The sequence below is a fragment of the Elephas maximus genome, chromosome 10, assembly GCF_024166365.1.
Source record: "Elephas maximus indicus isolate mEleMax1 chromosome 10, mEleMax1 primary haplotype, whole genome shotgun sequence".
Taxonomy (NCBI): domain Eukaryota; kingdom Metazoa; phylum Chordata; class Mammalia; order Proboscidea; family Elephantidae; genus Elephas; species Elephas maximus.
In genome coordinates, this window is record NC_064828.1 from 47392041 (window position 1) to 47417701 (window position 25661).

Here is a 25661-nt window from a genome sequence, read left to right on the forward strand (position 1 = left end):
GAGCCTCTCAGGCCGGTGTGTGCGGCCAACTAGGCTGCGGAGGGAGGGGCACTGGGAGCCGGCCGGGCCTGTGGCGTGGCTGGGCGCGGCGCTAGGCGGCCGCTGCCGGTGAGTGCCATTTCCCGACATCGGGACTTGGTCAGCGACTGGGCGGGGAGGCGGAGGATGGATGTAGGCTTATCGGCCATTACGCTGTATCTCGCCAGCGTCAGCAGCCCTGTGGCGGCGACGACCATGGACCGGGAACCGGTGAGCGGCGTCGAAGGAGGAGAAGCGGACGCAGCCTCCGGGGCTGCGGCCGCCGCGGCGTTCAGAGACACGGCGCCGCAGGTAGGTGGGGCGCCCGGAGGCGGTGGCGCCAAGCCGGGGCCGGGGCCGCGGCCGCGGAGCTGCTTCTCTGCCTTATCCGTGGGCTGCCCTTTTGGGCTGCCGGGCCCTTCTCGGAGCAGGCCACCTCCTGGAGGTGCGTTCCGGGGTTCCTCCTCACGATACCCGTCTCCTCTCAGAGAAGCTGGCGAGGGGCGGAGGCCTCCTCCCAGCCCGGGCCGCCCTCACCAGCCCCTTCGATGGCAGCCCCGCAGACTGTGCGGCGGCACGGCTTTCCGGGTCAGCCAGCGTAAGGAGGAGGGTGCGTCCCCGAGAGGCTGCCCTCAGAGTAGCTGGAAGCCAGGTGACGGTGGCTCCAGTCACTTAGCCTCTCCTTGTGCAGACGGCCTGACTTGGCACCTGCCTTTTGGTTAGCTAATAGCGACTATTACAGGCTTCATTTCACTTCATCCTCATAACCACCCCTTGCTGTGGGTGGTGGTATCCCCATTTTAACAATGAGATAGCTAAGGCTCAGAGCTGCGCTGTCCGATAGAAATACAATGCGAGGTGCATATGTAATTGTAAGTTTTCTAGTAACCGCATTTAAAAAGTGTTTAAAAAGGTGAAATTAATTTTAATATTGTATTTTATTTAACCCAGTATATAAAAATATTTTAACATGTAATTAATATAAAATTATTAATGAGATATTTTACATTCTATTTTTGGTACTGAGTTTTTGAAATCCTGTATTTTACAGTTAAAGTTTATCTCAGTTTGGACTGGCTGCATTTCAGGCGCACATTATTGGACGTTGCCGCAGGTGTTGAGAGTTAGATAAGGTTTAGGGGCTCTTGTTTTCTTTGGGATTTAGTAGTCTAAATTGGTAGTTAAGGATCTTTGGCCAAACATAAACCAGAGACTCCATCAGCCTGAGAGCAGAAGAACTAGATTTATTTTGACCAGCTACCACCAATGGTTACCACCAATGACTGCCCTGACAGGGAACACAACAGAGAGTCCCTGAGGAAGTGGGGAAGAACTCAAATTCCCATAAAAAGACCAGACTTAATGGTCTGAGACGGAAGGAACCTCCGAGGCCATGGCCCCTGGATGCTTCATTAACCCAGAACTAAAACCATTCCTGAAGCACGTTTTTCAGACAAAGTTTAGACTGTAATATAAAACATAAAGCAGTACTCATGAAGAATGTGCTTCTTAGTTCAGGCAGATACACAAGACCAAATGGCCAGCTCCTGTCTGGAGGCAGGATGAGAAGGCAGGAATGGACAGGAACTGGCTGAATGGACACAAGAAACCCAGGTTGGAAAGGGGGAGTGTGCTGTGCAAATAGGGTCACATAACAATAGGTATATAAATTTTTGTATGAGAAATTAACTTGAGCTGTAAACTTTCATCTAAGGCACAATTTAAAAAACAAAAAAGATCTTTGGCCAAGTAAAACTAATGAAGAAAGCACTTTAGTTGAAACCAGCTCAAGAGTATACAATTTTGGCAATTAAAAACCTCAAGTTACTCCTGTGTAGAAATCTTCCCACCCTCAGTGAGAATTAAGCTCCTTTTTTTTTTTTTTAAATTGTGATTTAGGTGAAAGTTTACAGAGCAAATTAGTTTCTCATTAAACAGTTAATATACAAATTGTTTTGTGACATTGGTTGCCAACCCCGTGATATGTCGACACACTTCCCTTCTGTACCCCAAGTTCCTTGTTTCCAGTTGTCCTGTTTTCCTGTCCCTTCTTTTCTTGTCTTTGCTTTTGGACTGGTATGCCCGTTAGTCTTGTATACATGAGTGGACTAAGCTCTGTTTTTAAGACTAAGTGCCTGAATGTTAGACATTTCCCTTGAACTACAGACTCCTATAGAATGATTCCTATGTTAGTTATCTAGTGCTGTGATAACAACATAAATGCCACAAGTGGATGACTTTAAAGAACAGAAATTTATTTTCTTACAGTTCTGGGGGCTAAAAGTCCAAATCAGGGTCTTTGCCTTGTTAGCCCTTGGGGTTCCTTGGCTTGTAGATGATCTTCACATGGCATCTGTCTTCCCCTGTGTGTTTGTATCTCTGTGTTTATTCTGGTCTTTTTATAATACAGAAGTAATTAGGTTTAGGATCCATCCTACACTGGTATGACCTCATTAACATAAGAAAAGAAAGCTCTGTATCCAAAGAGGATCACACACACAGTTAAAAGGGCCAGGAATTCAACACATATTATTTGGGGGACACAGTTTATTCCATAACAGTCCCTGAATGTAAATATGGCTCTTACAAGGTGTAGTTTGATTTGGTTTCTCTGTATTCCATCTGGTGAGGTCCACGCGTATAGTTACTGTTCATGTTGTTTAAAAAACATATTTCCAATGAATAAGTCGTTGGTCTTGCAAAATTCTATCATGCGATCTCCAGAGGCCTTTCTATCACCAAGGCTGTATTTTCCAACTACTAATCTTTCTTCTTTGTTTCCAGTGTTTGCATTCCAATCACCAGTGATTATCAGTGCATCTTGATTGCATGTATGATTTATTTCAGACTGCAGAAATTGGTAAAAATCTTCAGTTTCTTCATCTTTGGCCTTAGTGGTTGGTGTATAAATTTGAATAATAGTTGTATTAACTGGTCGTCCTTATAGGCGTATGGATATTATCCTGTCACTGACAGCGTTACACTTCAGGATAGATATTGAAATGTTCTTTTGGTGATGAATGCAATACCATTCCTCTTCAATTTGTCATTCTCAGCATAATAACCAAGCCAACCAAAAAACCATGTAAATGCCCGATTCAGAATTGCCAATACCAGCCCATTTCAGCTCACTAATGCCTAGGATATCTATCTTTATGCATTCCATTGCATTTTTAATGACTTCGAATTTTCCTAGACTCATTTTGTACATTTCACGTTCTGATTACTAATGGATGTTTACAGCTGTAACTTGTCATTTTGAGTCGTGCTGCATCAACAAATGAAGGTCCCAAAAGCTTTACTTCCATTCACGTCATTAAGGTCGACTCTACTTTGAGGAGGCAGCTCTTCCCCAGTCATATTTTGAGTGCTTTCCAACATGAGGAGATCCTGGTGGTGTAGTGGTTAAGAGCTATGGCTGCTAACCAAAAAGGTCGGCAGTTTGAATCCACCAGGTGCTCTTCGGAAACTCCGTGGGGCAGCTCTGCTCTGTCCTGTAGGGTCGCTATGAATCAGAATCAACTCGACAGCAACGTTTTTTTTTTTTTATTTCCAACCTGAGTGGCTCATCTTTTGGCACTATATCAGACAGTGTTCTGCTGCTATTCATAACGTTTTCACTGGCCAGTTTTTTAGAATTAGATTGCCAAGTCCTTCTTCATAGTCTGTGTTTTATTGACCACGCAAAGGCATTCTACTATGGGGGTCATAACAAATTATGAATAACATTACGAAGGATGGGAATTTCAGAATACTTAATTGTGTTTATGTGGAACCTGTCCATAGACCAGGAGGCAGTTGTTTGGACAGAATAAGAGAATATCGTGTGGTTTAAAATCCTCAAAAAAGGGTTGTGTCCTTTCACCATACGTATTCAATCTGTATGCTGAACAAATAATTTGAGAAGCTGGACTATATGAAGAAGAATGCAGCATCAGGATTGGAGGAAGACTAACAACCTATACTATGTGGATGATACAACCTTGCTTGCTGAAAGCGAAGAGGACTTGAAGTCCTTACTGATGAAGTTCAAAGACTTTGGTATGGATTACACCTCAACATAAAACAAAAATCCTCACAACTGGACCAATAAGCAGCACCGTGATAAACTGAGAAAGTATTTGTCTTAGTTATCTAGTGCTGCTATAACAGAAATGCCATAAGTGGGTGGTTTTAACAAAGAGAAATTTATTCTCTCACAGTCTAGGAAGCCAAAAGTCCAAATTCAGGGTGCCAGCTCCAGGGGAAGGCTATCTCTCTCTGTCAGCTCTGGAGGAAGGTCTTTGTGATCAGTCTTCCCTTGGTGTAGGAGCTTCTTTGTGCAGGAACCTCAGGTCCAAAGGACATGCTTTGCTCCTGGTGCTGCTTTCTTGGTGGTACAAGGTCCCCCTGCATCTCCGTTCACTTCTCTCTTTTATATCTCAGTGTAAATATATAGAGACAATCTAATTTTATAGTTTGAGTCCTGCCTCATTAACATAAAAAAAATTTTTTTGCTAATTCCACCTCATCAACATCACAGAGGTAGGATTTATAACCCACAGGAAAATCACATCAGATGACAGAATGGTGGAGAATCATACAATATCGGGAATCGTGGCCTAGCCAAGTTGGCAGACATTTTTGGAGGACACAATTCAATCCATGACAATATCGAAGTTGTCAAGGATTTCATTTCACTTGAATCCACAAACAACACCCATGGAAGCAGCAGTCAAGAAAATGATGTAGTGCATTGGGCAAAATCTGCTGCAAAAGACCTCTTTAGAATATTAAGAAGCAAAGATGTCACCTTGAGGACTAAGGTGTACCTGATGCAAGACATGGTATTTTCTGTCGCCTCATATGCATGCGAAAGCCGAACAATGAATATGGAAGACCGAAGAAGAATTGATACATTTGAATTATAGTGTTGGCAAAGAATATTGAGTATAACATGGACTGCCAGAAGAAGGAACAGGTCTGTCTTGGAAGACGTACAGCCAGGTGCTCTTTAGAAGGGAAGGTGATGAGACTTCTCTCACATACTTTGGACATGGTATCGGAATGGACTGGTCCTGGTAACAGGAGAAGGACATCATGCTCGGTAAAGTGGAGGGTCAAAAAGAGAGAGCAAGACTATCAACGAGGTGGATTGACACAGTGGCTGCCAACAATAGGCTCAGACATAGCAGTGATTGTGAGGATTATGCAGGACCAGGCAGTGTTTTGTTCTGTTGTTTTACATAGAGTCGCTATGTAAACCGACTTGACGGCACCTAACAACAACAACATACTGTAAGATATAGTTTGTGTTAAAAACTTTTCCACATACTAGTCTTTATATGAAACTTCCTTTTTTTTTCTGCTACCTTGAAGGAGAAAGGTGATCTGCAATAAGGAATTCAGGGAACAACACAATTCATTAGGGAGCCACTTTCATTTTCAGTTGAGGCATGCTGTTGACAGATACACTTGAACTGAACCTTTTATTAACTCCATATTGCTTGATACATACTCAATTTTTTTTTTCTTTCTGTTACTAGAATTGTTTTCCATTGCTATTTCAGCTTCAAATCTAATAGCAAAGTAAGCATGTCTGTAATGATTTACCAGGTAAATGTTTGATGAAAGGCTCTTTGTTTTGGCTTAGTGGTATTATGGTGTAAAAACGAGTTGGGGCGGCATCTTCACAAGGGGGAAGGAGAATCAAGATCAGCGGCCCAAGGCTGATTCATATGAGGCTGCATGGCCCCCTCTCTTCCACCTTTACCAACTCTGACACCAACTGTCCTACCCAAGGCACTTTTTACTGGGTTCGATAATTCATTGCAATGGCCACACAGAAGTCACAGACCATATTCATGATTATGGGGTTTGTTAGGGAACTAACAGTTATAATTCAGGCCCAGGAACACTCAGGATACAGTTCTTCTATCAGGACAGCCTCTTCTCAGCCATGTTCCCCGGCACGCCTCTCTCTGGCCCTCAGCCTCTGCCCAAAGGCACTCAGCTTTCCCCTCTGTGGACCGGGAAGCCCACCATCCCATCTCCTACTGCTGGGTTGCTCCCGGGTCACTCCTGCCACCCCTTTTCACCATCTTCAGGGTCACAGCTCAATCTCTTTTCATCTTCTGCTTCCAGGAGCTTCTTAGTGCAGGAATCCTGGGTCCAAAGGATATGCTGGCTCCTGGCTGTTCTTTCTTGATGGTGCTGGAATTCTTCTCTCTTTTCTTGACTCTCGGGTAGCTCATTTCAAGCCCAGTGGGATGGCAAAACTGACCAGTCCCCTTGGTGGGGTATAATAATAATAGCTGCGTAGTCCTGCCCAGTCACTTGGGTGGGAGTTACAAAAGACCATGGTGAGAGAGGCTACACAGAAGTGATCCATCACACCACATGTGATGTTTGCATATTCCTGGTAAAAAAATAAAATAAGTGCTAAAACAATAAAGAAGGCTGTAGAGCAGTAGGTAAAAGTTCACAGGAATGCCCCCACTGCTCTTTTCTCACATTCTCCTTCCCCAAAAGTAACTGTTGTCAAGTTTCCAGGGTATTCTTTCAGGGTTCTTTTTTATGCATGTGTTATCTCTTCTTTTTTGTTAAACACAAATGAGTTCATACTACATAAATAGTTTGTATATTCTCATTCCTGAACCCCAGATTCATGCCCAGGGTTGAGCACAGTAAGAGGAAAGAGGCAAATGAGGTGGAGACTTGGGTGGAGAGAGGCTGCTGTTCTACACCCCATCACATATTTATCAGAACTTAGAAACCCGAAGTGCCATGTAGGGAAGGGAGTCTGTTTAGAATTAGGCTTCTAACCAGGCCACCTGCTGTCTGTTGTGACATTCCGTGTAGCAGCTTCTCTGCATAGACTTCTAACCAAAAATCTCAGACTCAGTATTATTAAGGGAGTTAAAATATTCATTACTATTCATTCATTTCTTTATCCAGCACTTCTGTTACCAAGCAATTACTATGTGTCAGGAACTTTAGGCTAAAGGATATATCAGTGAGGATATACACTGTGCTTACCCTTATGTTGCTTACAGTCTAGTGGGGGAAGGCAACATAGAATAAACAATTCCAAGTATAGTACATGTTTCAGTAAAGAAATACTGGGTGCTGTTGTTGTTGCTAGGTACCATTGAGTCAGTACCTACTCATAGTGACCCTGTGTACAACAGAACGAAACATTGCCTGGTCCTCCGCCATCCTCACAATTGTTGTCATGCTTGAGCCCATTGTTAGCAGCCACTGTCAGTCCATCGTGTTGAGGGTCTTCATCTTTTTCTCTGACCCTCTACATATAAAAGGAAAATTGCCATGAAAAACCTGCCTGAGAACAAGATAAGCAGATTTAGAGCCTGGTTAAACATAAAATATAAAATGTAATAAAATGTTCATTGATGTTGCATCACATAATTTCCTGGTGTAATGAAACTATCTTTTCAGATCTTTGAAGTTTGTTAAAATGGTATGTGTATAATTTATAGTGAAAATTTTCTCTATTTTTAAGATTTATTGTTTTTAAGAATGAACTTTTGCAAAATTCAGAAAAGAGCTTTTATTTTTAATTGTAAGAAGTTTTGTGCCAAATTGTTTTCAGGTTTCTGTTACTCATCAGTGCCTCCCTTCATTGCCTTTCATTTTTTTCCTTCAAATAGAGGTCATAATCACGTGTCATAGATTGCCTTTCATAGATTTTCACGTGCCAGTCTGGTTCCTTAAGATCAGGGTTGGCAAACTATAGCCTGTTAGCCAGATCTGGCTGGCTACCTTTTTTGTAGGTCAAGTTTAATTGAATACAGCTGCATCCATTTATTTTTATCCATAGGTGCTTTCTCAGGGTTTAAAAGTAATTGTAACAGAGACTATATGGCCTGCAAAGCTTAAGATATTTACTGTCTGACCCTTTACAGAAAAATCTGCTTTTAAGATGTTTAAGATGATAAGCCTAAAAAGTGGGCTTTACCAAATAATGGAAACCCTGGTGGAGTAGTGGTTAAGTGCTGTGGCTGCTAACCCAGAGGTCGGCAGTTTGAATCCACCAGGCACTCCTTGGAAACTCTATGGGGCAGTTCTACCCTGTCCTATAGGGTCGCTATGAGTTGGAATCTACTCAACAGCGGTGGTAGGTGGGTTACCAAATAACAGAATAATGATTTTTTTAAAAAGAGAAGCCTTGAATAAAACTCTTTTTAATAAAAATGTGTATATTAAATGTGATGATTAAAACCACCCAAAATGTGATGATTAGAACAAATAAAATGTTATTTTGAAGTAAATAATTATGTCTAGAGAATATTACTAAAAGTTCCGTTTATGCTTACCTAACCTTGGTATTAGATTGAAACATATGAATGTTTCAACCTCTGTAGATTTTTTTTAAGGTTTTGGAAAGAATAATACCTAAGAGTCATGGATAATGGAGATAGTAAATAATTTTATACTAGTCCTTATGACTCAGCCAGAATGTTTCGATTTATTAATGTTGTCTAAGGAAGAAAAAGTACTGTAGTTGAGCCAGTGAGAGACACCCCTTCTCCTTTGCCTGTGTCTTAGAAGGAAAATTAAGCCAATAAGAGATTGCCCTAGAAGGAGCAGTGAGAAGCTGCTTTGGCTGTAATGGGAAATGGAACGTGGTGATGTACTGGAAATGACCTCAGCCCTATTCACAGACTGGGGCTGTTTCTTTGACATTAGATTTATCCAGTTAGTACGAGGCCTTGAGACCTAACTCTCTCTCTTTCCCTTGCATAGAAAATAAAGAGACCTAAAAAGCTAAGTCATGGTCTAAAAGTTGATGTCAGAGCAACCATAAACCATATCATTCTCAAGGGGAAACGTGAGATTGGGCAGAAATGACTTCTGGTCCCTGGGGACTAAGGGTGGAAGAAAGTTGGCCTTAGTAATTTGGCACTATTTGTTGTCCATTTTGTTCAAGGACACAATAAAGAGGCTGTTCTTTTCTTACTAAGAACTGGGATTTGTTTGAACCCTGAGAATAGGCTAGGGAGAATTGGGATTTTTTTTTTTCCCAAGTCAACCCATAGATAGCCCATGCTACACCATAAACGTTTCTGTGATCTGCAGACATAGTTGCAGTCAATGATGTCCTGTGTGTTATGGAACAATCCATGTGTTCTTTGGGTTGGCTGTGCCTGGATTCATATCATAGCTGATGACTAAACTTATCTTTGGGACGTGAAGGACAGAGAAGAACCATATTTCTTTTCTAAGAAAGACCTGAGAGGATTAAGAAAAAAAAATGCGTAACAGTAAAGTTGATTGCGCTTGCATAACTGGGCAAGTCTAGGCCACTATTTTATTAGTATAATCTGGTCTCTGCTACTGCAGTTCAAATAGCTTTTCTAGTGGTTGCATAATAACCATGAGTTCAAATTATGTTTTATCTACAAATGTAAGAATACTTACTAGAGGACAAATTTGTTTACTTCTAGATTTTATTTATTTTGTTGTTGAGAATATACACGGCAAAACATGCACCAATTCAACAATTTCTACATGTACAATTAGTGGCATTGATTACATTCTTCCAAGTTACACAACCATTCTCATTTTCCTTTTCTGAGTTTTTCGTCCTTCATTAACAAACTCACTGCCCCCTAGGGTTCCAATCTAATCTTTCAAGTTGCTTGAGGACAAAATTTTTGAACTCATGATTAGCCAAGAGAATCCCACCCATGCGGTCTCTAATCACAGCAGCCTTGTAGCCCTGTACCATTTGTTTTGGCTTAGTTTTAAAATTATACTGGTAATACATGAAGGTATTCTCATTATAAAAAACCAAAAAACGACAAAAAGAAGATCCCTTTGTTCATTTCCTTGTCTGTACTGCCTCCTCCATCTTAGTTTCTATCCCCAGGAGTAACCACTGTTACCAGAGTTTTCTTCACAATTACATGTACTATGCATTTTTAAAAATGTTCTAGTAAAAAGATGCAAAACAAACAAACAAAAAAGGCTTTTTTAGGAGTTTAAACTTTAGGTAGGGTGACAGTGAAAAGATCTTCACCTTCTCCTACAGTATGCATTTACTCTGAATTTGAAACATGACTAATATGGATGAAGTAAAGTTAACATTTCCCCAGGAGCCAAATTTGGATGTAAATTAGAATTCCATATTTTTTAAATATTTTTACTGTCAGGAAAACTCTGTTGTCACCTATGTGTTATTGACTAAGAAATTTGTAAGTTCATTAGATAGAAATAGCACACTAATGAACTGCTTTCCAGATTTGGCTTACAAATCAGTTTTATTTGGCCTGCACAGTGTTTACAGAATTTTCAATTTAAGTGCCGTTAGTTGGGGCATACACTCTCCATAGAGTCTGTCACTGCCTATATAGCTTCATTCATTTTTGGAACCTGTTTGGCCCTAAAGGCATTTGAATTTGAGACTCCAGTTTTGAGAAAAGGTTCAGAGTTAAGCTAAACTACTCTTGTTTTGCCCAGATATTGTTGTTCTCAGGTGCCTTCAAATTGGTTTTGACTTACAGCAACCCTACGTACAACAGAATGAAACACTGCCTGGTCCTGCGCTAGCCTCACAATCGTTGCTATGCCTGAGCCCATCATTGGAGCCACTGTGTCAGTCCATCTTGTTAGGGGTCTTCCTCTTTATTGCAGACTTTATGTTTTACCAAGCACGGGTCCTTCTCCGGGGACTGGTCCCTCCTGATAACATGTCCAAAGTACATGAGATGAAGTCTCGCCATCCTCGCATCTAAGGAGAGCTCTGGGTGTACTTCTTCCAATACAGATTTGTTTGTTCTTGTGGCACTCTATGGTATGTTCAATATGCTTTGCATATACCAAAACCCATGGCCATCGAGTTGATTCCAACTCATAGCGACCCTATAGGACAGAGTAGGACTGGCCCATAGAGTTTCCAAGGAGCACCTGACCGATTTGAACTGCCGACCTCTCAGTTAGCAGCTGTAGCACTTAACCACTACTCCACCAGGGTTTCCTCTTCGCATATAGTTAAGCTCAAATCCAAAGATGTAGGCGAGTTCCCTGATAAAAACTTTTATATATCTAACATATGTATTTGTTTATGTTTTTCCTTTGGTATTATATGTTATGGATTGAATTGTGTGCCCCCAAAATGTGTGTCAACTTGGCTAGGCCATGATTCCCAGTATTGGGTGACCGTCTACCATTTTGTCACCTGATGTGATTATCCTATGTGTTGTGAATCCTATCTCTATGATATTAATAAGGCAGGATTAGAGGCAGTTATGTTAATGAGGCAGGACTCAATTTACCAGATTAGGTTGTATCTTGAGTCAATCTCTCTTGAGATATAAAAGAGAGAAACAAGCAGAGAGACAGGAGGACCTCATACCACCAAGAAAGTAGTGCTAGGAGCAGAGCACATCCTTTGGACCCCGGGTCCCTGCTCTGAGAAGCTCCTAGACTGGGGGAAGATTGATGTCAAGGACCTTCCTCCAGAGCTGACAATAGAGAAAGCCTTCCTCTGGAGCTGGTGCCCTGAATTCGGTCTTTTAGCCTACTAGATTGTGAGAGAATAAATTCCTGTTTGTTAAAGCCATCCACTTGTATTTCTGTTATAGCAGCACCAGATAACTAAGACATTATACATCACATAATTGCCATTATTCTTTAAAGTGATTGATGTCCTGCATGTCTTCACTAATTTATAGCTATGGGGTTGCTATGGCTTGAAGTATGGTGCTCAATTTCTTAGCTGTTGGCTTACACAAAAAGTTTACACATATGCTATATATGCTCTTTTGAATGTGTGATCTGTTTTATTTGTTTAAAAAAAAACTGTTTAAGGACTTGTTTATGATTCTTTATTCCCTAGAATAAAATAAAAGTCTGTCATATGAAAGAAAATTAATGTCATTTGAAACTCACATTTTCATAATTTTTTTTTCTTATTATTGATATAGATGAGTAATGAAAGAGGCTTTGAAAATGTAGAACTGGGAGTCATAGGAAAAAAGAAGAAAGTCCCAAGGAGAGTCATCCACTTTGTTAGTGGTGAAACAATGGAAGAATATAGCACAGATGAAGATGATATCGATGGCCTAGGGAAGAAAGCTGTCTTGCCTACAGTTGATCCGGTAGGTTTGATACTGACAATTCTTTTGTCAAAAGGTTTTGTTTTGATTAATTTGTTTCTCCTTCCATATTGAATGGAAAGTATCTTTGAGATTTAAATAAACTGTATTCTGATTATAAAATTACGTTTTAGGATTTTAGTAGAAAATAGTATACTTACAAAATGGATGGAAATATTTCCAGCATTTCAGTAGCCCGAAGCAATTTGTTTTTGGGTGTCAAGAGTTCATTGTCAGTATAGTTTTCTTTAAGATCTATCTTACTAAATAAAGTACTTGAATCACAGACTCGTTGAATTAAGGACCTTATTGCCATGATATTTTCTACGCAAAGCTTAAGAGTTCTTTTTTCTGTTGTCCCAACTTTTGATTAGAAGATAGGTGTCTACAGCTCTTAAATTTGTGTGCCTCTACAGCTAACTTTGAAAATTTCCAAATTATAAAATACGTGACTATAAAGTTATAGTCACATATTCCCCTTCCAAGTAGTCATTTTGAGAGTCTAGTTGATGAAATTTTTACTGGCTTTCTTATAGGTACCATTTTAGATGCTGGTGATACAGCAATGGACAAAATAAATTTATGCTCTTATATGTTAGTGGGCAGATAGGCAATAAATAAATATATGCTATATGAGACTGAAAAATGCGTTGAAGAAAATAAAGCATAGTAACAGGATAGAGAATTATTATATTTGACTTAAAAACAAAATGTTCCTACCCATTTTTCATTAGACTTGGCTGTAAATGAATTTTGACTATTAAAAAAATCAGATCAAGATTTTCTACTACAGAAAAACATTGTGAATATATACTCTGAAGTCAATCCCTAATGCATGTGGAATATTACAGAAATGTTCTATGCAATGGGAGAATTGTTAGAATAAATTTTTTTTAATTTTGAAGGAATTCTTATTTTGTTTGTACAATTTTATGTAGATGTATATGTTTTTAAAAGTTATTGTCACAAAAGTTGCTGTATATTTACATAGAAATTGGTAATAAAAGCATAGTCATCTAAGGGATGCATCCTTACTACTTTCTTAAAAATACACTCTTAAAATGACCGTATATGTAGGATGTCCATGTATGGGTTTTCTTGAATCTTTAGGCCCAAATGGGTCCCTGGGTGGTGGTAAAGAAGATGTCTGTATTTCCTTCAGCTTGGCAAATCAGAAGCTTGGTTTTAGTTCTGACTCTATTCTTTAGTAGTTTTGAGCAAAGACTTAACTCTCAACTCCCTTCAGATTCCATGATTATAAACAAAATAGAGATAACATTTACCAATCTTTGAAGATTAAATGAGATAATACAGATGCAAATTCATTGAAAAATGAGTAAGATCTATATACATGTAAGGTGGTATTAGTTAACAAAGCAAATATAATTGTAAGTAGCACAAGAAATCTTCAAATTCCACTAGAATTTGAAAAATCCATGACAGATATCTTAATTTTCCCTATAGTTCTTACTCACCATCATTTTAGAGTTTATGAAGTTAATTTGTATGATGGGTTAAATCTTACAGTATCCATTCTGAAGTTTTAAAATTAGTCTTCTTTGGTGGTAGTTAATGTCTTCAAGAGTACAGTGATTTTTTGAGAAATAGGAGCTGCTAGTATACTGCCGATGGGAAGCTTTATTTTATAAACTCAGCCTGAAGCTGAGAAAAGTGATTTTTTACCTGAATTTTAAATAAAATTTTCACAAAAAAATATAGTACAATTTATGAAGAATTTATAATTAGCAAATAGGACTATCCATGTTGACTACCTTAACTGAGACAAAACAGTAATAATTACTTAAACCTTTTGCTAAGAGAGAATTTATTTCTTTGGTATTTTTCATTGACTTCATTTGGTTTGTTATTTATGCATGTACATATTAATAATAATATATCACCATTTTTTTTTAAAAGCTGCAGCTTAAGATGGACTTTTGGTCATAAAATAAACCTTCAAGCAGTTTTTTCCCCCCAATTTTTTTTTTTTTGAGGGAGGGAAATCTAGACATTAATAGAATACATTGTGGTTTAATTTCAAGCAGGTTTCCCTGCTTTCCCTGCTAAAGGCTACAGCTCCTACTGGGAGGCCTTGTCTATTTGGCTAGTCTTTCTTGGTTCCCAGTAAACTGCTCCCTCTTCTTACCCCTTCAGGGATAGATAGGAGGTAATGGTTCCCCTATTGTTACTAGCCCTGGGGTGTTACTCTGTTCTTTGTTGGTTTTCTAAACACTGTCTGCATCTTTATGAATAGTCCCTTTATTAAACTCTTCTCATATTAGCTAATTTGAATGTATCATCTGTTTCATCTGTATAATCTGCCAGAACTTTGCCGGATACAACAGCCAGCACTTGTCCATTGGAGTAATTTTTAATTTCTGAAGCCTGATCTGGCTTCACTTAATGTAAAGAGCAGACTTTTCATTTCTCTCTGCTTCTAATGCATCATAAATCTAATAGAATAAAAGAGTTTTGAAAAGATAGTATCCTGTAGTTACAGACCCCAATTAAAACAAAAAAAAACCTGATATTTAAAATAAAGATTTAAGAGTAATACTGCTGGTATATGATACTTGATAGAGAATAAGAAATGGAGATCTAGGTTCTTACAGTCGTGTGGTAATTACTTAGATTTTACCTTGTGCCTTAAGAATAAACATTTTTTTGTCATTCCCTTAACCATTGATTTAGTTCCAATTAAGTTTTCTCAAATATGCATGCATACACACACACGTACATTTAAACTTGATCATGCACATAATTTTTACCTATATAAATGGGCTGATGTCTTTTGTAATATAGTCAGAAATAAAAGTTATCTGGGCTCATTTTTTGGCTGTTAGACAAAAAGAAAAGGAGAATGTACTGTGTGTAGAGGGTACAAAGAAACGTGTAATCGCACACACTACTGGTGAATATTTGTTGGTCCATTTTCTGGTGTGGAATTTTGCAGTGTGACCTTTCCAAAGGATTATATCCTTTGGCCTAGTAATTCCACTTTTAGGAATTTAAGCATACTATACACTTCCTTTATCCTGCTGTTTTCTCCCATTTCCCCCTATATAAAAAAGAAAAAAAAAGTTTTTTTTTTTTTTTTTTTTATATAGGGGGAAATGGGAGAAAACAGCAGGATAGAGAAAGCGTATAGTACAACAGTTAAAAAAAAAGATCTGTGCTTAGAAAAAGAGTGGAAAGATACACTGAAATGTTAACAGTAACCTATGGATGATAGAAAAATGGGTGATTTAAATTCATTTTATACTTTGCTGTATTTTTGAAGTGTTTTACAATAAGCAAGTGTTAGTTTTATAATCAAAATAAGTTGTTTAAAAACAGAAAGAAAAGATAGCAGGTCTTAATGGAGAGAAGAATGAGTGAGTTTGAGTTTTTAGCACGATGCACTAGAAGGCTTGACGGTTCCAGTGATCTTGTCCCAGCTCTGCTGTTACTGGAGTGATGGTAGTGGTGACGCTGGCAGAGGTGGCAGGGTTCCAGTACAGACTCTTGAGCCACTGTCCTTTTGATTCAGTAAGGTCAGTGTCCAAACAGAGAGCTCTATTCATTGATTGTGTATAACTGTGTGGGATAATGATAGATGTTTTTCAGGATTCCTTATCCAGCTCCTCAGCTTTGGAGCAGAGTTGCCTCTTCAGTAGTCATAGCCTGGATATTAGCATTTATTCTCTCTGCAAACAACCCCAGGAGAATTGGTCCACTCAGAAGTATATCCTTTCCTCCAAAGCATACCTAGCCCTTTTCTGTTTCTTGGCCTTATCGTTTATTATGTATTACAGGAATTGGTTTCATTCCCTATACTTCTGACACTGTCTCTTTTCTTGTAAACCATAAAGTAAACACTAATGTCAACATCTTAAACAAAATCTCTAAAGTTACCCATATCCCCACGTAAGAGACCGCTTCTACTCTGAATATAGGAGATACAGCAGATTTGATCAAGGGAGCCATTATTTTCTTCGTTGAATTTGTTTGCTTGGATATTCATTCTTGAGTAAATAGAGACAAAAGATCCACCTTACACCTGTGCGTTTTCAGACATAAATACTATCACAGAAATTGGCATACCTGCTTTTTCACGTTAAGACTGGATTATATGCTATTTCCTTCCCTCGGCTCTAGCCCTTTTACCCAGTCTTACAGATATTCTTGTGTTTGCCTTTTTAATAGGATGATTATGGGCATGTTTATCTCTTTCTCCTTTCTTTGGAACCAATATTTTAAAAAGTATTAATGTATTTGCAGGCTCTATACTTTGTTTTCTTTTTGTAAACAAAAATATTGTTAAAGTGAAACATGCCTGCATTACTGGTTTCATCCACAGATGCAAACTATCATCTATTTGGCGAGCTTCACAAAAGTCAGAACCAACATTAATTATGGATTGCGTTCTGCCAGTGGTCTGGGCTACCACATACATACTGAGCTTGTCTTCAGTTGCATGGTCTAGTCCCTTTTTAATCCTTAAAGCAAAGCAAAGCAAAAAAAAAAAACAAACTCATTTTTTAGTTTTCCCGCCATTAAAAGCTTATTAGTTATGTTGCTAAATTTCTGTGAACCTTAGTTTCCCCACTATAACGTAAGTCTGTTGGACTATGTGATCTCCAGAGTTCTTTCTGTAGACTGCATACTCTCCGTTGTACTTATGAACATTAAAGACAAAAAAGTATAAAAACGGTTTACTGACCCATGGGTGATCAATTGTATGACTTACCAATTCCATTTGATGGCTGCGTCTTTTTTTTTTTATTCTTCATTGGGCTTGGGGTGGTTGTAGTTACAAAGGCGAATGCATGATGTCTTTGTGAAATTCTATCTATAAAGGTTTTAAAATATTTGATTGTGTTATAGCCTGTGGTATTGTCTATAGAATACATACCAGCTACTACTTTATTTAAAGTATTTGACTACTTTATTCTGTCCTGAAGATTATAAAATGAGTTTAGGTATGGATGTTGCTAACCTGACTTCTTGTTGCAGACAAAACTTACCTGGGGCCCCTACTTATGGTTTTACATGCTTCGGGCTGCCACATCAACCCTCTCAGGTATTGGTTTTCTGTTTGAATATTATATAACTGATATAATATTCTCCAAGAATAGGAGCTTTGCTAAATTGTATTTTTCCAAAATGAAAGAGGAACAATGGAGAGTTAAATCACCCTGTCCCTCAGCAGCTGGCTAGCTCTGATAGACCTAGTATCTTAATCTAACTTGTATTTCAGCTTAAAACATCTTCAGCTCCAGGTTGTGTTAAAAAAAAGACTGAAAAATAACTATATTAAATATGATTTTCATGCTCTTGAACCGTTTCAGTTAGCAACTATTTTGCCATTTTGTCATTTGGTCCCTACTGATATTGTTCTCATTCCTTCTGACTGCTTATTCTGAGCCTGTGGTTGTAATTCATTGTTACATTTACATATTTTATTTCTTGATATATAACCAATTCCTATTTGAAGAAAATGCATTATCAATTTATCATTCAGTCATGCTAACTTTAAATATAGGTTTTATACCATAAAACTTTCCTCTTCTCCCAGTTTTAACTCCGTCATAGCTTCTATCACTTTCTGCTTTGTATTAAAGCTAATTGTGAATAGTAATTCATTCAACAAACATTGACTGAACGCTCAACACATGCTGGACATCTTGGTGTAAAGGAAAGAGCATAAGCTTTAGATTCAGACCTGGATTTGAAATTGGATCTGCTTTGTCAGCTTGGGCAAGTTCTTTAACTCTCAACCTTTCACAGTGCCTGGCACATGGTAGGCCCTCAGTGAACATTATAGTCCAAGCTATTCCTCTTCTCCAGCCCAATGCATATCTCATCCCTCTAGAAGTATTTCTCCTGGACGAAATAGACATGTAACAGGTTATTATAATACCTGGTGGTAGGTGTTATAATAGAGGTATGAATACAAAGTAGTATTGGGATCCCAGAGGGAGCCATTAGTGGTTCTTGGGGATAATCAAGGAAGATGTACAGAAGAGAAATGGGCTTGGTTTTCATAATCTCCTTGAGCGAAGGAACTGCAACTTGTATTCCTAATATGCCTTGCAATAGAAACTGCTCAAAAAATGTTTATGGAATTGTATAAGTCATTTAACTTTTGTATCTTTAGTGTGTGACTTTCTTGGAGAGAAGATTGCATCTGTTTTGGGCATCAGCACCCCAAAATATCAATATGCCATTGATGAATATTACCGGATGAAGAAGGAGGTGTGTCTCCTTTTTACATTTTCTTGATTAAGTTTGGTTTGCTATAAACTTGATGGGTTGCATAATGAACATATGTAAGCTCCCTTCTGCTGGGCTTTTCATTCTGGTGTCATTCATTACTTTATCAAATTAACATACATTTTAGATTTTAAAAAATGCTTCAATTTCTATATGATCTGTATGTAGAACTAAGCTAGATTTTATGAAGAATTGAGGGACCTGGATGATGAGGCTTAAAGTAAAATAGAGAAAGGAAAAAATAAAGAAGACAGCTTTAATGAAGTACATATTATGTGCTCCACATTTAGTGCCAGGCAATAGTGCTTTTGAGGAAAGGGGGATGAGGTAGATAGTATGGTGATTAAGGGAGTGGATTTTGGAATTAAACTACAAGTTTTGAATCCCATCTTCCTTACTAGGTGAATGTTCTTGAGTGAGTTGTATAACTCTCTAAGCCTCAGTTTTCTCCCCTGTGAAATAGGAATGATGATATGATTAAACAGGGTAAGAATCACATGAGATGATGATACAGGGCTTTCTCAGCACAGTGCCTCTCATGATAGGTGTTCAGTAAATGGTATTACGGAATAAATGTTATGGCGATGTGTCAATATTGTATACCCTGGGATATGATTTATCGACCAGATTAATATTAAATTTTGAGTTTCAATTAATATGTTTTTTAGATTTTATCCTAGGAAATGAATAAAGTATAATAATTTAAACTTCGTAGTACTCTGAATATATTAATTTGTAGTTCATAGACAAACCTATTTAATATGCAAAAGATACAAAGAAACAAGTTAATCATGTTAGAACATCATAAGAACTTGATATAAGCATTAGGAGCGCTAACATCCTAAAGTATCAAGCATGAAAGTCAAGCATATTTATATCAGACTTACTTTTGGATGTCTGAGGTCAAGAATCAAGGGAATGATATGTCAGATCCGTAGCATTGTGAAGAGCCTATACGTTTCTGTATGTTCTCACTCTCTGTCCTACTCCTCCCTCTCCCCCCTCCCCCCGCCCAATATTATGTTCTGACTTGTTTCTTCTAATACTTCCTCAGTCTGTTTTGGCCAAGGTATTGTCCTTGTTGTTCCTTAAATACATTAGGCATGTTCTCTCTTCATACTTTTGCACTGGCTATTTCCTCTGCCTGGAATTATCTCCCAGATATATGTGTGGCTGACTTCCTCGCTTTTAAGTCTTTGCTCAGTAACCTAGGCTGGACCACCCTATTTAGAATTACAACCCCCCACAACCCTCCCCCTACCAGCACTTCCAGTTCCCTTTACCGTGCTCTATTTATCCTTCATACTTAATACCTCTAACATACTCCCTGGCTGTCACAAACTGTTAAGTGCTCAACTACTAAGGCACCTTGGAAGAAAGACCTGTTGATCTGGTTTTGAAAGGTCATAGCTTTGAAGACCCTATGTAGCACAGTTCTATTAGATGGCAACTAGTGGTTTTTTTTGGAGGGGGGAGCGTACTGGGTTTTTTTTTTTGTGTGCTTTAGGTAAAAATTTACAGCTCAACGTAGTTTCTCATTCAAAAATTTACACACATACTGTTTTGTGACTTTGGTTGCAATTTCCACAATGCAACAGCACCCTCCCCTTTTTTACCCTGGGTTCCTTGTGTCCATTCGTCCAGTTCCTATCTCTTCGTGCCTGCTCGTCTTGCTTTTGGGCAGGAGTTGCCTGTTAAGTGTTGTATATTTGACTGAACTAAGAATAGCATGTTCCTCACATGTGTTATTGCTTTATAGTCTGTCTAATCTTTGTCTGAAAAGTTGGCTTCAAGAGTGGCTTCATTTCTGAGTTAGCGGGGTGTCCAGGGGCCATGTTTTTGGGAAGTCCTCCAGTCTCTGTCAGACCATTAAGTCTGGTCTTTTTTGGGTGAGTTTGAATTTCATTCTACATTTTTCTCCCTGTCTGCCTGGGACTCTGTTGTGACCCCTCTCAGAACAGTTGGTAGTCATAGCTGGGCACTGTCTAGTTCTTCTGGGCTCAAGCTGGTGGAGGCTCTGGTTCATGTGGTCCTTTAGTCCTTGGGCTAATATTTTCCATGTGTCTTTGGTTTTCTTCATTCTCTTTTGCTCCAGACGAGATGAGACCAATAGATGTATCTTACATGGCCACTCACAAGTGTGTAAAACCTCAGATGCAATTAACCAAACCAGGATGTCGAACATTTTAAGTATGTTATGTCAACTGACCTAACTGTCCCCCGAAACCATGGTCCCCAGCAACTCAGTCCCTCAAGGTGTTGAGATGTGTCTAGGAAACTTCTTTGACTGCCTTGGTCAAGTTGTGCTGACTTCCCCTATATTGTGTGTTGTCTTTCCCTTCACAAAAGTTGACACTTGTCTACTATCTAGTTAGTGATTTCCCCTGTTCACCCTTTTGCTCCCTCATAACCATCAAAGATTGTCTTTTTCTGTGTGTAAACTTTTTCTAGGGTTTTTAAAAATAGTGGTCGCATACAATATTTGTCCTTTTGTGATTGACTTACTTCACTCAGAGTAATATCCTCCAGATTCATCCATGTTGTGAGATGTTTTGCAGACTCGTCATTGTTCTACATCATTGTGTAGTATTCCATTGTGTGTATGTACCATGATTTGTTTATCCATTCATCTGTTAATGGGCACTTAGGTTGTTTCTCTTTGTTATTGTAAACAATGCTGCAGTGGACATGGGTGTGCATATGTCTATTTGTGTGACTACTCTTATTTCTCTAGGATATATTCCTAGGAGTGGGATTGCTGGATCATATGGTATTTCTGTTTCTAGCTTTTTAAGGAGGTGCCATTTTCCATAGTGGTTGTTACCATCTTACATTCCCACCAACAGTGCGTAAGAATTCCAATCTCCCCACAATTTCTCCAGCATTTGTTATTTTCTGTTTTTTTTTTAAATAGTGCTAGGATTGTCAGGATGTAGCTTTGGTTTTAACATGCTGGATAAATTATTTTTTATTTTCTGTCATGCTCCCATTAGAATATAACCTTTACAGGAACCGGGATTTTTGTCTCTTTTTTTCAGTCTGAGAACTTATAGCAGCACCTGGCATACAGTAAGCCCTCCATAAATATTTGTTGAATTTCTTCTGTGGGCTTAGTGTCATGTAAAGCACTTTCGCAAATGTTTTATTCTTTATCCTCATAATCTCTCAGTGAGGTAAATAGTATTCGATAATTATATAATAACACAGGTACAGAGAAGTGTAAGTTACTTGGCCAAAGTCACAAAACTAGGAAGTGTTAGATCTGGATATAATATCAAATCTTCAACTTCAAATCTAGTTCTCTTCCCAGCAGCTGTGAATTAGAGGGAAGAACACTTCAGTTCCAATTTGTGTGACTCTGCTGCTGCCCCAGAGCAGTTTCAATAGCTGTTGGGTTTAGTTGACGCTCTGGTTACCAAATGCTGAGGTAGAGAGGATTGAGGATTTAGCTATCCGTATTATCACCAATTCATCAAACATTTTGTATCTTTACAATCCTGGGAAGATGGAAGGAGCTGTCTTTTTCAAACAGCTGCTACTTTTTAACTATTGTGCAAGGTGCCATGTGAGGTGCCTTATATGCATTATTCTGTTTCATCTTCGGACACCTCTCTTTCGATTATTATTCCAGTTTCACAATGAAGACGCAAGAGGCAGTCTCTGTATTTACGACACAAAGACTGAATGTGGAGGGAAAGGAGGAGTGGGTCTGGCGTACAGAAAACTACAAGTAGTGTAACAGAAATGTGTATGTGCCACTTGATAAGGCTCAAAGATGAGAGCAGTTCTGTCTGCAGATATAGTGAGGTTTTAGGGTTGGGTGAAATGAGTTTAAAGAGTAAGAAAGCTTTAGTTCTGAAGAGCATGGGCTCAAGAACCAAAGGGCCTGATCCTGGCTCTGCCATTTATTTTGTAACCTTGGGCAAAATACTTAACTGCAGTTTCCTCATTTTATAATGACAAGAATTGCAGTATCCATAGCTCAGGATTGCTGTATGGATTAAATGAACTAATATATACAAATGCCTAGAATAGCATTTAGCACATATTGGTGGGCATGCAGTAACGATTAGTCTGTTGTTATTCTCCTTCAAGCAAAAGAGAAGGGCAGTTGAGTTAAAGCTAAAATTTAGAGGCCTAAAGATACATTATGTGTTTGGGAAAATGACAAGAATATTAGTTTATTGTCACCAGAGCATAGGACACAATGAGGGAGTTGTAGAGGAGTCTGGAAAGGTCAGCTGATTTTATATGTTAGGTAGTTTCAAAAATATTTTATGAACAAATGAGTATTTTTAATGCTACCAGCCTTGTTTAGAGCCTCATTAACTCATCTTGACTATTGTAATAGCCTCCTAGATGGCTCTCACTCTTGTTAACTCTGAAACAAGTGCCAGATTAATTTTCCTAGATAGGTTACTCGCTCTGTACTGACTAACCATATGGCAGGTCCAGTACCAATGCCACTTTCTTCCTGAATTTAGTAGTTTTAGAGCTATAATTCATTAGCCCTTTCTAAATCTCTATAGTGGCATTCCTTTCTTTTTTAATACTATTTTTATATGTCTTAACATTCCTACTAGATTGTAAAATCTTGAGGGCAGGAACTGCCTTATATGTACATTAGGTTCTGATGGGAATACCGTCCATGCTGTACTATTTAGTGAATGTACCTGATAATTCAAGTGATATATGTAGTATTAGCTATTTTCATTTAGATTTATCTGAAAAGACATCATCCTTGTCAAAATCTTATCAGGTCTTATCTAAGTAGTGCAAATATAATGTTTTAAAAATAGCTTCACTTTCTTAAAATGTTAAACAGTAGTTATTTGAGAATGGGGAGGGGGAGGTTTAAGTCTTGTCTTAATTAGACTAAACTAAATTGGACAGGACAGTAATGTTTTGACCTAAAAAAACCCCCCCAAAAAACCAAAAAAAACAAGCTGACAGTGGGAGAAAAAATATTCTCCCTTTTAGACATTTATACTTCAACAGTTATTGATATTTTCCCCTTTTAGGAAGAAGAAGAAGAGGAGGAAAACAGGATGTCTGAAGAAGCTGAAAGACAGTATCAAGAACAGAAAAAGCTGCAGGCTGATTCTGTGGTTCAGACAGACCAGCCTGGAACAGCGGTTTCTACTTCGTTTGTGAATATCAGTTTTGAAATGGAGGGAGACTGTGAAGTAACGATGGAAGGCAAACAAAACCCAGTCACTGTCCCACCCTAGAAATGAAATGACTGTCAAACTTCAAACCCCGGGGTTGTTTTTGGACAATGAACTTTCACATTCTCTATTTAGTGGGACTTAATATAGTTATTTATATTTTAAATTATTAAGTTATCCAGAACGGGAAAATGTTTCTTCATTCTTGGGCTTTATCTAGCAAAAGCCAGATCTGAAATTTAGATATTTGTACTATGCCTTTATTGTATCAAATTAGTGATTTTTTTAAAAAAAAGATCTTTAAAAAAGTTAAGGGCATGCTAGAGCCTGACTTGCCACTTAGGAAGAGTTTAAAAAAAAATTATCTTGTGTGTTTGTGAAAGATGGGTAAATTGCTGATTAAGACTCATTGGAGTTGATATTTCTAGTCTCAAAATAAGGATTTTTTTTCCCTTAGATTTTCTCATGTTGCCTTGCATTTATATATAATTTTTAATCATTAATTTTGCACTAAGGCTGGTTCTTTGAGTGTGTAATAAAAGGATTAAGATGGAAGCACAAGATCATTGAGAATAACCTTATTTTTTGGAAGAGTGTTTGAGTTACTTTGTAACGAGTTACTTTGTAACAGTCAGACCACTTGACCCGATGTGTGTCAAAGTAGAACTCTGCTCCACAGGGTTTTCAACAGCTGGTTTTTTGTAAGTAGATTGCCAGGCCTTTCTTCTGAGTGCCTCTGGGTGGATTCAACCCTCTAACCTTTTGGTTAGTAGCCAAACGTGTTAAAACATTTGTGTCACCCGGAGACTCCAGTTTGTAACAGCACAAACTATTAAGTTTCTATTTTTTGGTGCAGGTTACATGTTCTTTTCACTATTTATTCAGTTAACCTAACAGTTCAAAGTGCTAGTTATGGAATGAATTTATTAATATATTTATATTCAAATATTAATACATGATGATTAATCCCATAGCATCTTCTGATTCAGAGTGGAGGTACAAATGAAGATTTAACCCCTCAGGCGCTCACTTAAATATTGTACAAAAGAGCAGTAGTAGCTGTCATTCACCATTCTGAAGTAGCAGTAGTGAGGTGGTCAGTTTACTCGAACCAGGTCGGCCATTTCTCTACCCACTGTACCGTTTGCAAACCTCACAAGAGTATATAATATGAAGCTAATTTTGAAAATATTCCTAAAAATATGTTCAGAACCTTATGATATAGCTGTATGACTGTGATTTATAACCAAACATGGATAAGAATTAATGAGTGGATTATTCTAGAAATGCTTTTAAACCTGTTCACAAACTTAAAAATTAAAAGTTTTTAGAAATTAATGGCCATGTTAATAGCCTTCTGAACAGCATTAAGCATTCAATCTTAAATGTTTATGTAAAATATGTCTTCAAAGAAACAACATAGGTACAGTGGGCCTATTATGGAATTCTATCATCCATGAACATGAAGGTTTGGCTACTAAATTCTTCAGCTAAAATTTGAAGGATTTAGGAACAATAATTAAATTCTTCATTAGCAGTCTTCAGTTATATGGATTTATGGTATAGTGATTCATAGTATGTAATGGTTTTTTTAATGGTAATCTTGGTATTCACTGAGTATAAACTATTAATTAATGCTTAAAGAATTAACTCTTCAGACCATGTAGGTTGTATAACTGTCACCATAAATTACAGTTTACCAACAGCTTTAAAGCATGCTCATCTGACCTCTCTCCAATTTGTTTTTGACTTGATGAGATAGTACCTCCAACTCATATTTGAGTATCAAGTGAAAGCATGAATATCTAAAGGTGATGTTCTAAATCTTCTTAGAGGCACTAGTATCTAGAGGAGATCACCTAGGAACTTTTCTGATCGTAGCAGAAAGAAAATAGTGACTTATGAAGGTTTTATATTTCTTAAAATTTTTTTCTCTACTTGTCCAACAGTGGAAAATCTGTAATGTTTATAAACAGTTATTACCTGTGCCTTAAATTTTTATACTTTTTATGTAAACTATAAAATTTCCCATAAATGCATTAAATGATTTGTTTTAAGCCTCTTTCACTTTTTCCTAATTTGTTTCAAGCCTTTTAATAACTACTAATCCCTCTGTATCATA

At 38.1% G+C, this 25661-nt stretch overlaps 1 protein-coding gene across 1 annotated transcript; it reads left to right on the top strand.

Annotated features, from left to right (window-relative positions):
- The first annotated feature begins 19 nt into the window (after positions 1–19).
- Positions 20–25596, top strand: FAM177A1 (family with sequence similarity 177 member A1). The gene is made up of 5 exons (XM_049898611.1): positions 20–330; positions 11946–12119; positions 17112–17178; positions 18256–18353; positions 23393–25596. The coding sequence occupies exons 1-5, from the start codon at positions 166–168 to the stop codon at positions 23600–23602; spliced, it is 714 nt and encodes a 237-aa protein (XP_049754568.1). The 5' UTR covers positions 20–165; the 3' UTR covers positions 23603–25596.
- The last annotated feature ends 65 nt before the right edge of the window (positions 25597–25661 follow it).

What these genes read in the sequence shown, in the direction of transcription:
- FAM177A1 (XM_049898611.1), top strand. Translation starts at nt 166, where the DNA reads ATGGATGTAGGCTTATCGGCCATTACGCTGTATCTCGCCAGCGTCAGC. An exon ending in TGCCACATCAACCCTCTCAG is followed by an intron (nt 17,179 to 18,255) that starts GTATTGGTTTTC and finishes TTGTATCTTTAG; the next exon opens with TGTGTGACTTTCTTGGAGAG. An exon ending in ATTACCGGATGAAGAAGGAG is followed by an intron (nt 18,354 to 23,392) that starts GTGTGTCTCCTT and finishes TTCCCCTTTTAG; the next exon opens with GAAGAAGAAGAAGAGGAGGA.